A 12,982-nucleotide genomic window follows, 5' to 3' on the forward strand; every position below is an offset into this window, starting at 1 on the left:
GCGCTTTTTTTTTTTTTTTTTTTTTTTTTTTTTTGTCTATTAAAATGATAGGATTGAGTAAAATTAATCTTGAACTTGATTACATTTTGTGATTGAGAGTCCTTATAATTACAATTTTAGTAGCTTAAAATATAGAGAAATGAGCTGGGGTTTTAGCTCAGTGGTTCCACCACCTGCTTTGCTTTCCTGAGTTCAATCCACAGTACCAAGAAATAAATGAAAGAAGGAAGGGAGGAAGGAAAGAAGGAAGGAAAAAAAGAAGATTCAAGTAAAGTTTGTCTTTACTTTTCAGTGCTGCGTAAGCTAACTGTAAATGGATTTGTGGAACCTCATAAGAATATGGAGGTAATGGTAAGTAATTGAAATAATTCATTCTTTGTGACTTTGGGACAGTGTTTAGTATTTTCTTGAATGTTTTAAATCATACTCGTTTTATGTGGCATTCATTTAAAACAGTTTTTACTAAGTAACTATCCATCTTTTTAGCATTCTGTTTGTTTTCCTGAATTTTAGAAATCTGGTTTGTTTTCACTATCTCCAAGTGGCTATTACATAAAGGAGAGAAAATAGGCCTAGTGTATTTTTTGAGATATCATAATACTCTGTGTTAATTTAGATTAAAACAACTCTTGTTAAGTTGTAATATTTGTTTATATCCTTGGTATTTTCAAGTATTAAAAATGATTTTTTTTTCTGATCATAACATTAATCCATACACTTTGTGCAGTTTAAAAAATAAATGTAAGGGCTGGAAAAAAATAAGGGTGGGGATGTAGCTCATTTGTCAGGTGCTTAGATGTCCTGTCTGATCCCCAGCACCGAAATAAATAAAAAAATATATATGTTGAGGAAAAATGCCTATTTTTAAGCCCAGAAGAAATTGTGATGTTTAATTTTTTTCCTGTTAAGTTTATTGGTACATTTAAAGCAAACAATACTGTTACATTTATAATTGGGATCTTGTACCTTTACATCATATGTCTTGGTTCTTATTTTCTCCCTATACCCCTGCCCTACCTTCACCCCCTGTACCCTTCCCTATTGTGATATTTAATTGTTGTTGGTATATAACCGTTTACTTTTTTCAATGCAAAATATGTGGCTGCATTTTTTTTCCTGTCTTAATGAACTGGATTTGTATGAAGATGTATATGGTTTTCACAGTGGGCTTTGCTCAGCTGAAATGCTGCTTTCTGTGGATTTACTTAGGAGGGAGCTGTATGAGAACTGAGAAAAAAAATGCATTTAGTTTGGTTTTGGGGCTTTTTCTAAGGGAAAGTTGACCAGAGTCACTTTGTTTGTTTGTTTTGTTTGTTGGTGGTAGTGAGGATTGAACCCAGGACCTTCATACTGAGCTGTATTTGAACTTTTTTTCTTTTTTAAAATTTTGAGACAGTATCCTACTATGTTGCTTAGGCTGGGCTAGAACTTGCAGTCTTCCTGCTTCAGCTTCCTTGAGTTTTGGGATTACAGTCACTGGATTGCCTCTAAATTTTTAAAAATATATTTTATATATTGGTAAGATTTTGACTAATACAGTGGTTTTATTGTTAAAATTTTAAAACTCAGTAAATATGTATCATCATAATGTGATAGGTGTTTTGTTTTTTAAATGTTTACATACTTATTTTTTTAAAAGGAAGAATAGTGTAAATCATTCACAGTTTCATTATTCAGAGACACTGCTAAATTTGTAGATATTCTTTTAGACCTCTTATGTATATTCTTCTAGATACTTTCTTACCATATTTTATATTAATGGAGCCATATGCACATGCTGCTTCTTTACCTACCTAAAAATTTTTTTTAAAGAAACTCATTATATTATGAGTGGTTCACCCATGCTACTCATACTGTCATATTTCATGTTTTTTAATATCTGTAAGATTACTGTCACTGTACAAATGTTTCTAAAAAGATTTGTTAATATAAGATTCTAGTAATTTTCTAGTCTAATCATCTATAGATGAACTTATAGGTTGTTTTCAGTTTTTAACTGTAGATAAGATACTACAATGAACATTTGGGTACCAGTGTCACACACAATTCACATTATAACTGGATACTTTGGTAAAAGCGGAAATGTTGGATTAAAGTAGGTGCATATGTATAATATTGATGCATAACATCCAGATTGCTGGAAGATACATCAACCTCACTTTTTGTTGTTGTTTTTATTTTTTTGTTTTTTGGTGTTTTGGTTTGTTTTTTGTTTTTTTTTTTTTTGGTAGCAGGGATTGAACTCAGTACCTTGTGCTTGCAAGGCAGGCAGTGAAACCCCTGAGCTAAATCCTCGGCCCCATCAACCTCAGTTTTATACACTGATACATTTTTGTTGCCATATTGCCAATAAAGCTTTTCTAGAAACCAGTTTGACAGTTTCCTCAGTAGTAATATAAATTCTGTGAAGATAAGGATTTATTTTACTTGCTGTTCATCCCAGAGCTTGGGACAATCTTTTCAGTATAATAAATGCTCAGTATTGAATGCATGTATGATGAGTAAAAGTAGTGTGTCAGAAGTCTCACTAATTGTATGTGATATTACTGAACTTCATAAACTGGTATTAATTGAAGCTGTCATTATGGTTTTCTTTCCTTCAGTAAAAAACAATTTATTTATATTTCTCTAAAGTGAAATAGTGGTTTTCAGTAGGTACAGTTGACCAGCATTTTTGTTTGTTTAATTTTATTTTTTGAGACAAGGTCCCACTATGAAGTTCAGACTGACCTTGAACTCTTCTCTGTGTAGCCCAGGTTGGCCTTGAACTCAAGGCAAATCCTCCTGCCTCAGTGCTGAGATTACAGACATATGCTGTCACACCCTGCTGAATCAGAATTTTGTGATCTTTTAGCTTTTTCCTGAGCCTTCTGTTTCAGAAATTATATATCAACCTTTAGACGGTTATATTTAATGCCTTGTTTTATAACATTTAAGGTGCATTGAGTATTTGGAAAGAGGGTAAGATTTTAGTAAATCAAGGACAATTTTTCAAATATAAAAAATTTTAAAATAGCAACATAAATCTTATACTAAAGAGAAAATATGATAGTAGTAACATCCTGTGCTTAGGAGGCAGGCCCATTTGAAATTGAGCCTTAAGTTGGCCTTTTTCTAATAGCATACTTTTGGGTTATTTACCTATTCTTCTTGATACTCAGTTTTGCTTTTGGTAATTTGGAAATGAAATAATTGTACCTACCTCATTGGATGTTGTGACAATTAAGGGAGATAATTTTTGTAATGAGCTTGGCAAGTAATTAAAGGACTCTGTGAATTACAATTTAATAGTTATTTTAATTTGAGTTTTTATATTGTATAACACTTAAATTACTTAGAATTAGCTGTCTAAATTTTGTACTGCCAATTCTCTTGATGAGCTTGCTAAAATTGATGGCCTTTGAATTTTTAATTTTTTTGAGAACACTGACTGACTGATTTTATTTAAAAAATAGAATAAAATTTCTTCTGTCTTATAGTTACTGTGTGGGACCATTGGACCCTTTTGTAAATGTAGGGTCTATATGGGATTTAGTAATCTCAATGTTTTCATACAGTACAAATTTTTGCTCTTTCATCATTCTAGAAATTATTGTTAATCTATATTATTGGTCAGTTATTCTCAACTGTATTTATAAAGACAAATGATATGTGAATGGGAGAATAGTGGAATTGCAAAAACATGATGCAATAGTGAAATTAATTGTCCTGCACTTTTCTTCTTGTGTTGAGCATTGTATTAGTTTTCAAGAAGATTTAACAGAAGACTAGAAACACTGTCTTTTCCTCTACTTCTGTTTAACACAGTTGAGAATTTGGGATTTTTCATTTGTAGTCTGAAATTGCGAAGAACTGAAAGAAATTTGAAAGAGGAAGAGGTTTCCTATTTTTTGGATGAATCAGAGAATACATCTCTTGAGACTATTAGTAGCACTTTAATGATGATGGTAACTTTGTCTAAGTATAATCTTAGACTCTAAGTCTTCAGATGATGATATCCTGTTTCAGTTTCTCAAACTGAAGAATTGGTGAATTAACAATATAGTTCTCAGGACAAATCGAAGATAGAGCTTTCTAGAGTAAATCATTCCTTGGGAAAGTCTTCATCGTCTAGGACTTTGTGATAAAACCTATACCATCTCATTTGCTAACAGGACATGTTAAATCTGTGGCTACAAAGATGTCTGCTATGTTTACATTATTACTAATTTTCTTCACTATTGATTCATGTTTACTTAAATTATTTATAATACGTCATATATATGTAATATTTAAATTATTTATGTTATATATATGTATGTGTATATATATATGTGTGTGTAACTGGTACTTGGCAGTGCTTATCTTTTATGTTATCTAAGGACTAATCTCTCTTTACCCCGAGTGCTTTTGTTTACATACTATCCCAAGCTTCACTCTGTCATTTTAACCAGTAATTCTTGTTTGAAGGAGATACAGTTGTATGCCTGTTTGTTTTATATTGACTACTTCTTGCATACTTGTAAATTTTAGAGTGTTGCATTCTCTTTTGTTGTTTGTTTCTAGTGAAATGTAATAAATTGTGGTTATTTTCTTTTACCAATTTCTGTTTATTCTATGAAAAATACCCTATAATTTAGTGCTATACTCTATAAAAAACTCCAAGTGCACTAGATATAATTTTTGTACTTCTTCCGAACTCAGTAGCATTCTTTTACACTTTCAAATTGACATGTTTGGAACACTGATACAGAATAGGAAGAAAGTGCCAAAAGATGTGCAAAAGAAAAATTGAAAACAGTAAGAAATGTTAGCATATCAGAGAGGAAGAGTCTTGTGTTATGAAATGGAATGACAAAAAAAAAATCTTATTGTTAACTACTCATAATACAGAAATGATAGAACTTGAAAGAAGAAACAAAACTAAACAAATTCCAGTAGTGGTCAGTGATACAGTAATTCTATGAGGTGTGTTGACACAGTTGACCAGCATCTAACAAGTTACCCTGTAATCAAAAAGTAAGGAAAAAATATTATTAGGTATTCATGTACCTTTTGGACCAAACAATATGGAACTTATTTGTTATTCACAAACAAGGAGTTAAATTAATAATTTAGATTAGGTCTAATAGGGCAAATAATTGAGAAATATGGGATAGCAAAACAGCAACCAGGATATCCATGATTACCTCTTCACTATTACATTTAGTGGTTAGTTTATTGAAATTATGTCATGGTTAGGAAAAATAACATGACAATTGCAAAATATGTTGTTCCAAGAAAGACAATAATGCAATAAAAATTCAGAAAGAGACTAGATACTACTGTCCAGATTGTAATGTTGCATTTTGTATTAAATGTTTTAAGATATACTGTACACAGAAAAGTTATTAAGTTTAATAAAATTGTCATTTTAATATTTTGTCTTATAAAAATTAACAAAAATATTCAAATTTGGTAATCCTTCATTTTAACAATTGGACTGTTAAGTGGGGTTAATAGTTGAAATTGAAACACCTTTGGTTTACATGATTAATTTATTCATTTATTGAGTGCTTATTTCCAAATGCTATTTGTGAATTCTGGGATAGAGCAGTAAACACAGTAAACTTCTGGGTCTCAAGGAGTCAAATAATGTGCAAAATATGTCAATGGATGCTATAAGATTGTGAAGAAAAATTAATCATATCAAGGAGTAAAGATCATATAGTGAAACTGCTTAATGAAAAATTAGAAATTATGAAAAATGATTTATGTAACTGAAATGAGATATTGCAGACATGAATTGCTATAGTTATTTTCTTGTAGATTTGTTTATAATTAATTTCTTTTACTGCCTAATTTTAGCTTATTATCCTTCAACTGTTTGTTAAATTAAGGGCTAGATAGATTTTAGTTATCCTGAAAAAAGAATAAGGTAAATGCTTAGAGTAAATTGAGACACTTTAACATGTATTCTTTTCTAGGGTTTTTTACATGGAATATTTGAACGTCTAAAACAGTTTCTGGAATGTAGTAAGTACTTCCATTGCAGAAGTTTTTAACTGTAGAATTCTTATTCATTGTGACTTAACTCTTTTTTTATTAAGCTAAGACTGATGAAGGATTAATAAGTGTTCCTGAATTAATCTTTACTCATTAGTAGCTTCTATATACAAATCTGGAGAAATAGATTTAGTGACCTATTTGTTGAAACAATATGAATGAACCCTTAGATCTTGTTGTCCTTTGTATGACTAACGTTAGTATATTGTATCTTGGTAACTTTTTGAAATTAGATTGGAAGCTTAAGTTTGTGTTTAGGTATATGTCTTACCCTGAGTATAGAGAAAACCTTTTGTAAAAATCCTATTTTGTGTCCATTCCTTCTGATTTCTACTGTTACTGCCCCTTTCCAGATTGATATCCATGATAGTCATATATTTGACAAATATTAAATGTAAACTATATGCCAAATGCTGTTTAGACTTATTGTAGAGCATGTTTCTTTTAGGATATTTTATATATCACTATGATACACATTTTTTGAATGATACCTTCATTTTATAAATATTTTTAATCCCTTCTATCTTAGCTTTAGGAACCTTTGTAATCCTCTGCCCTACACAGAATTTATTGTTTATGTTTTAATTCACTGGTATTCTGTGTGTTATTCTCTTCTCTTCCATATGATTGTAAACACGTTTGCTCAGGATGCACACATACATTCATATACTGTGTAGTATGTGTGTGTGTGTGTGTGTGTGTGTGTGTGTGTGTGTCTGTCTGTCTGTCTGTCTGTCTATCTGTCTGTCCTTATATTTGGTGACTGTCTACCCTGAGAAAGTATCTCAGTGTGCTTACTTTCAGGGATGTTGACTGTTTTATGTCAATCATTTTTAATTTAATAAAATCATTTTTAATTTAATACAAACATTGTTGATACTGTTGCCCGTCACTCCTTTGTTTAGTGCATGCAAACATGAATAAGATAGCTCATACGTTTTAGTCATTTGGGAAAAAAAGTGATTGTTTTCTGGATACTGCCATGGTGGGTAGCAGAAGAAAGAAGTCAGAGTACAATGAGATAAATGACAAAATAATATTTAGAGTATGATGAGAGAACAAAGTTGATGGACCAATGGACATTAATCTGAATGTACAAAATTATACTAGAGAAACTATCAGTAGAAATTTGTCAGATATAGGAAAAATAATAAAGAGCATGATACCCTGAGTGATTTATCTTGCTTGAGAAATACTTCTCTATGACTGAGTCTTTTAGTAATAAATCATAAATTAAATTTTTTATTATTATCCTATCATTTTAAATAGGTTCAGTTCATATTTTAGGATTAATTTTGTACAGCATGGCACTCATGATTACTTTGTTATTAAGTGCAAATAAAGGCCTGGGGGATTGAGCTCAGTGGCACTGTGCCTGCCTTACAAGTGCAAGGTCCTTAGTTCCATCCCTGGCAGCAACAACAACAACAAAATAAATTTTAAAAATGCAAATGTAACTGGCAACATTGTTTTTGTAAAAGTTTCAGTATCTGAATTTTTAGACTACTGTAAGCTTGTACTAATATTTGTTGTGTACTTTTAACAGGTAGAAATATAGGTACAGATAATGTATGTAGAGACAGATTGGAGAAAACCATCATTCTTTTTACTAAAGTGGTAAGTTTTCTTTTCACCTTAACTGTTTCTCTAAATATGACACACAAAGCCTATACTTTCAGGGATAATTTCTATAGTTGGTTAAATGTTAACACACAGAACATTTTTTTTTATTTGGAAAGGAAAATATTTTAGTAGCCACAGATTTTTATTTTAGTGTAAGGAACTTGTATTTGTACTACAAAAAGGTTAAAAAAATCATTTTTGTATGTTGAAACCTTAAGAATGCATTAATATTTAAATTTACAGACCATATTTCATAGTGTATGTCATCTTGATGTTAATCAATTCTAGTAAATATTAGAGAAGTTTATTCCTCTAAAGCTCAATATCCTTAGACCCATTAGAGAAAGAAGAGGTAAGAAAGATAGCAGTTCAGCTGAATAGATCAAATATAACAGACACTGTAATATCAGAAAGTCATCATCATTATCACATATTTTTTGAATAGAATCATATGGGTCCTCTGAGTAAGTAATGTGAATAAATTTGGGGTAAAGTTTTTTTAATAACTTATGATGACATTCTGGGTTTGGAGAACTGAGAGATATGCAAAGAATTGAATTATAATGATTAGGAAGACTTGGCTGGTTTAGGAATTACTTGAAGTAATATAGTTATTTAAAGATAGATGGGAATATCTTAAGTCCCTTTTTTATTGAAGCTTCAGTATTAGGGTTGGAATTTTTTTTCCTTGGAAAGGAGAAAGGAGCAGAAAGAAATAAGCTGCTTTTTTTTTTTGGTTTTTTGAGACAGGGTCTCACTATGTAGTTGAGACTGACCTGGAACTCACTGGTGTAGCCCAGGCTGGTCTTGAACTCACAGCGATCCTCCTGCCTCAGCCTCCCGAGTGCTAGGATTACATAAACTGCTTTTATTTTGGTGTTTAGGTAGCATTTACGTGTAGTTTCACTTGTCTTCATTTCTTATATTCCAGATAGTCTCTATAGCAAAAACCCACTTAATTTTCAAAGACCCAATATAAAGTTGACTTACATCCTATAAGTTAACACAGAGCCAATAAGAGTAGGATTACAAAGTTAATCAGTGGGGTTGGACAGTCTGTACCTATGACACTTACCTGCATTTTTGCTACCAGTGCTTCCTGTTTGGTATATCATTATATAAATAAGATTTAGAGAGTATTTGATAGTCAGTTGACAACTGGCTGTATTTTCTAGTTCTCTTAGTTTTAGAGGTAGTGATATATATAGATGGTATCTGTAATTTATTCTTTTTTAGAACAAGTTGATAATTTCACTTATAAAATTTCTATTTATGATATGTCTTACTAAATCTTACTAAATTGGAATACTTCAATGATACCTCCAAGTAAAATTATTAACTTTGCTTTCCCATTAGGCTATTATATAGCTTTGATAAATATCACCATGCAGTCATGGTCGGTCCTATTTGATCTGTGCTTCCCCAGCTCCCTGATGGTTATGTTATTTTATTTAATTAATTAATTAATTAATTTATTTGGTACCGGGAATCAAATTCGGGCCCTTGCGCTTGCAAGGTAGGCAGTGGAACCACTGAGCCAAATCCCCAGCCCCCTGCTGGTTGTTTTAAAGCAAGTCCCAGATATATATTATTATCTGTAAATAAATATCTCTAAATGATAGTTCTTTAAAAATGATCTTTAGGGCCGTGGATTCAGTGGTTCTGCAGCCTGCCTTGCAAGTGCAAGTTCCTGAGTTCAATCCCCAGTACCGAAAAAAAAAAAAAAAGATCCTCATCATGGTTATCACACGTTTAAATGTAGTAATGACTTCTTGATGTCATTTAAGTATCTGGTTAATTTTCAGATTTTTCTGGTTGTCTTATAAGTTTTCTATGGTGACCTCTTTGAATCAGGACTCAAATAGGGTCAGTTGCCTTTTCATGTTGGTTTTGCTTTTTGTTTTGTTTTTGGCACTAGGGATTGAACTTGGGACCTTGCACTTGTGAGGCAGGAGGCATAACCACTGAGCAAAATCCTCGGCCCTTGTTTTTTTGTTTTTTTATCCTTGCCCTTCATTTTTTGAGATAACAGGTTATTTCTTATATGTAGTGTTTTCTGTGTTTTGAATTTTGGCTGCATATCCTAAGGACATATCCCTTTGTCTCCACACCCTTATCCCATATTTCCTACAAATTTATAGTTAGATCTACACAGTTGTGATGAACCTATGGCACGTGTGCCAAAGCTGGCTGTTTGTTTTCATTGAAAGCTCTAAAAGGTTCACCATAAAATTTTGAACACATTCAGGTGTTTTTTTTGTTTCGTTGTTTTTGGGTAGAAATGACAGGAATACTTTATAGGTGATGCTGTGTATTTCTTTTGCATCATAGAAGGAGGCACAATATTTGAGTCTATATTTTCATGGCTAAGGTTGATGAATGAGCTATCATAGTTCTTCAGCAGCCTTTCCTCTAGATGCATATTTGATTTGGGTTACAAAATGATAACATTGTTACTCCTTTTGCGTTTATTAGCTGGACTTCTATAAAGAAATCTCCCTCATCATAACTGTTTGCTATATTGAAATACATTTCATGTAGGAAAAGCAGGAATTTAAAAAATTCTTTCCCTTTATCTGTTACTTTTAAAAAGCCTATATTTTATATATGTATTGCTTTTCATATCATTTATCCATTTTTATCAAATTAAATATGAAGTGGGTCTGTTTTGGTCAGTACTAGAAATAATAGAATTTCTTATTCTTGTATGATATGCTCTAAGAAGAGTTATCATACATATAAACTACATGCCTCCTCACCAAGGTTCAAAACTTGCTAAAATATTTATTAGCATGATTATAATTGGAGCAATTATATTCCAATATGAATTTGGGAGAAAATACATTTATTTGTTTTTCTTTACAGCTTTTGGACTTCTTGGATCAACATCCTTTTTCATTTACACCTCTAATTCAGAGATCACTGGAATTTTCTGTAAGCTATGTTTTTACTGAAGTTGGTGAAGGCGTTACGTTTGAACGATTCATTGTCCAGTGCATGAATCTTATTAAGATGATTGTCAAAAATTATGCTTATAAGCCTTCCAAAAATTTTGAAGGTAATACTGTGTTGCTTGACTTTTTGTTTTCATTTATTTTAGTGAAATATGAAGTAATTGCTGTCTTGATAGATTTTCTTGTAATTCATTTTAGTGTGAAAAACTGCTGAGACATGAAATAGAGAAAAAGATTATAGCCTTTAATATGTGACTATCAGCTTATTAAAAAAACCACATAGTGCAGAGCCAGGTGTTTAGCTAAGTGGTGCCCTTGCCTGCTTCCCAAGTGCAAGGTTGTGAGTTTGATCCCTGGTACAAAAAAACCCACATGGTGCATGTAGTAAACTGTCTTTTATAGCACAATAGAAAATCCATTAAAGTTTAAGGACTGGAGATTATATATAATAATAATCACTGCAGTTCATGTTTAGGCTGTATTCATTTGAACAATAATAGTTTTTTCTGACTTAATAGAAAATAAGGTTGCTTGATGATAATAAGGTTAGATTGTTTGTTATTTAGAATTCATTTATGTTTATGTCTACCAAAATTAGTGAAGAAGTTTGTACTTGAGGGAGTCAAAGACTGATATGCTGTGATAATATATCATAGTAATGTACAAACTGTAGTGGTAAGAAAGGGCTAGACTGATGTAGGTATATTATAAAAAGTGTCTTTGAAATTTGTTCATAATAAAAGTGAACATTTATATGTAAATAGGTATATCTTTTCCTCTGAGGGTTTATTTTAAAAATTTAAATTGTATAATCCAACTTAGGTGGAATCTTCAGCTGTGCAATTAATTAACTTGGAAATTTTATTTTTCTAGATAGCAGCCCTGAAACTCTTGAAGCCCATAAGATTAAGATGTCATTTTTTACGTATCCCACTTTAATGGAGATATGTAGAAGATTGGTTTCTCATTATTTTTTATTAACTGAAGAAGAACTGACAATGTGGGAAGAAGATCCAGAAGGCTTTAGTAAGAATTAATTTTTCTGTTTTAGTATGGCTTGTCTCCTATAAGTATTTATAAATTTGAATTATATGTAGAATGAGAATATTTTTATATAGCACTTTTGATCTGGGAATTTTTTTTTCTTAAAATTAACTTAGACTCACTTTGTACTCATCATAACAAAGTGAGAAACACAAAATAAATGATTTGTTCAAATGTGTTGCACAATTTTGTCCAGAAAATAGACCTTTTAATTTCTTTGATTATCATGTAAATGAGTTGTATTTAAAAAAATGTAGTGAATGTTTAGAAGTCCCCCAAAATAAAAAAAGTAAATATAAATGCATATAGGAAATTTATGGGATATATGACTCATGATTTTAACCTGAGAAATATGATTATTGTATTGAAATGATTCTAAGGATTACAATAATGTTGTATTAGGTGATGTTAGATACTGTGGAAATGACAGGTATTTTGAGCTTCCATAAAAATGTTTTAATGAAAGCAAGAATGCTTATGGACTTAATAAGCACTTGATAAGTGACTGTATGATACACAGATATAATCTGAAACTTTTAGTAAGGAAATCTCTGTAGGAGATTCAAGAATTTGTGTTTAGTATTATGTTTAAAACCATTTATAGAAATGTTATAGATATGTTGTTTAAATTTTTGTTTTCCAAAGTGAGATTTTGGAAATATCACTGTGTATCTGGAAAGCATCATTTGTCATATTTTTAATTGCAGCAGTGGAAGAAACAGGTGGAGATTCTTGGAAATATAGTTTGAGAGTAAGTATTAATTGAAAAAAAATTGATATGGGGAAGGTAGGTTTTTTTTTTTGTGGTACCATGGATCGAACTCAGGTCCTCACGCTTGTAAGGCAGGTGGCAGAACCACTAAGCTAAATCCCTGGCCCTAGGTAGGTTTTTTTGGAATTTTTAATGACACTCTGTTGAAGATTCCAAACATTAAGTAAAACACGCAGTTGTTTATAGTTTCAAGGAACTAAACTTGAAAGGAAAACACTTCATTAAATTTTTTTTTTTATAGTTGGGCTGGCCCTGAACTCACTATGTAGCCAGGCTGTTCTTCCTGCAGTGATCTTCCTGCCTAAGCCTCCCAGGATTTATTAAATTTTGAATTTTAATCTGAATTTTTTCTTAACATGTTTGCAAACTGAGTTTTTCTTTTATTAGTCAGGTTGCTTGAGAAATAATTGCCATTACACAAATACTTGAGGAAGTAAATGAATGCTGCCATTGTTTGGTTAGAATGATTTCAAGGCAGGTGCAGTGCCACTGAGCTAAATCCCTGGCCCACTCCTTCCTATTTTTTAATAAAGCTTCTTTTTTTTTTTTTTTTTTTTTTTTTTTT

At 31.3% G+C, this 12,982-nt stretch overlaps 1 protein-coding gene across 6 annotated transcripts in view; it reads left to right on the forward strand.

Annotated features, from left to right (window-relative positions):
* Positions 1–12,982, forward strand: part of Ipo11 (importin 11) — a 181,151-nt gene that overhangs the window by 53,605 nt on the left and 114,564 nt on the right. For all 6 annotated transcript variants that reach the window (XM_010637225.2, XM_010637222.3, XM_010637223.3 and 3 more), the window contains 6 exons: positions 293–351; positions 5,946–5,994; positions 7,571–7,641; positions 10,513–10,705; positions 11,475–11,627; positions 12,353–12,396. In XM_010637225.2, coding sequence (XP_010635527.1) covers positions 293–351; positions 5,946–5,994; positions 7,571–7,641; positions 10,513–10,705; positions 11,475–11,627; positions 12,353–12,396 — 569 coding nt within the window. The remainder of the gene's footprint in view (positions 1–292; positions 352–5,945; positions 5,995–7,570; positions 7,642–10,512; positions 10,706–11,474; positions 11,628–12,352; positions 12,397–12,982) is intronic.

Source organism: Fukomys damarensis, unplaced genomic scaffold, assembly GCF_012274545.1.
Source record: "Fukomys damarensis isolate Sample0158 unplaced genomic scaffold, DMR_v1.0_HiC HiC_scaffold_1, whole genome shotgun sequence".
In the NCBI taxonomy this organism is placed as follows: Eukaryota; Metazoa; Chordata; class Mammalia; order Rodentia; family Bathyergidae; genus Fukomys; species Fukomys damarensis.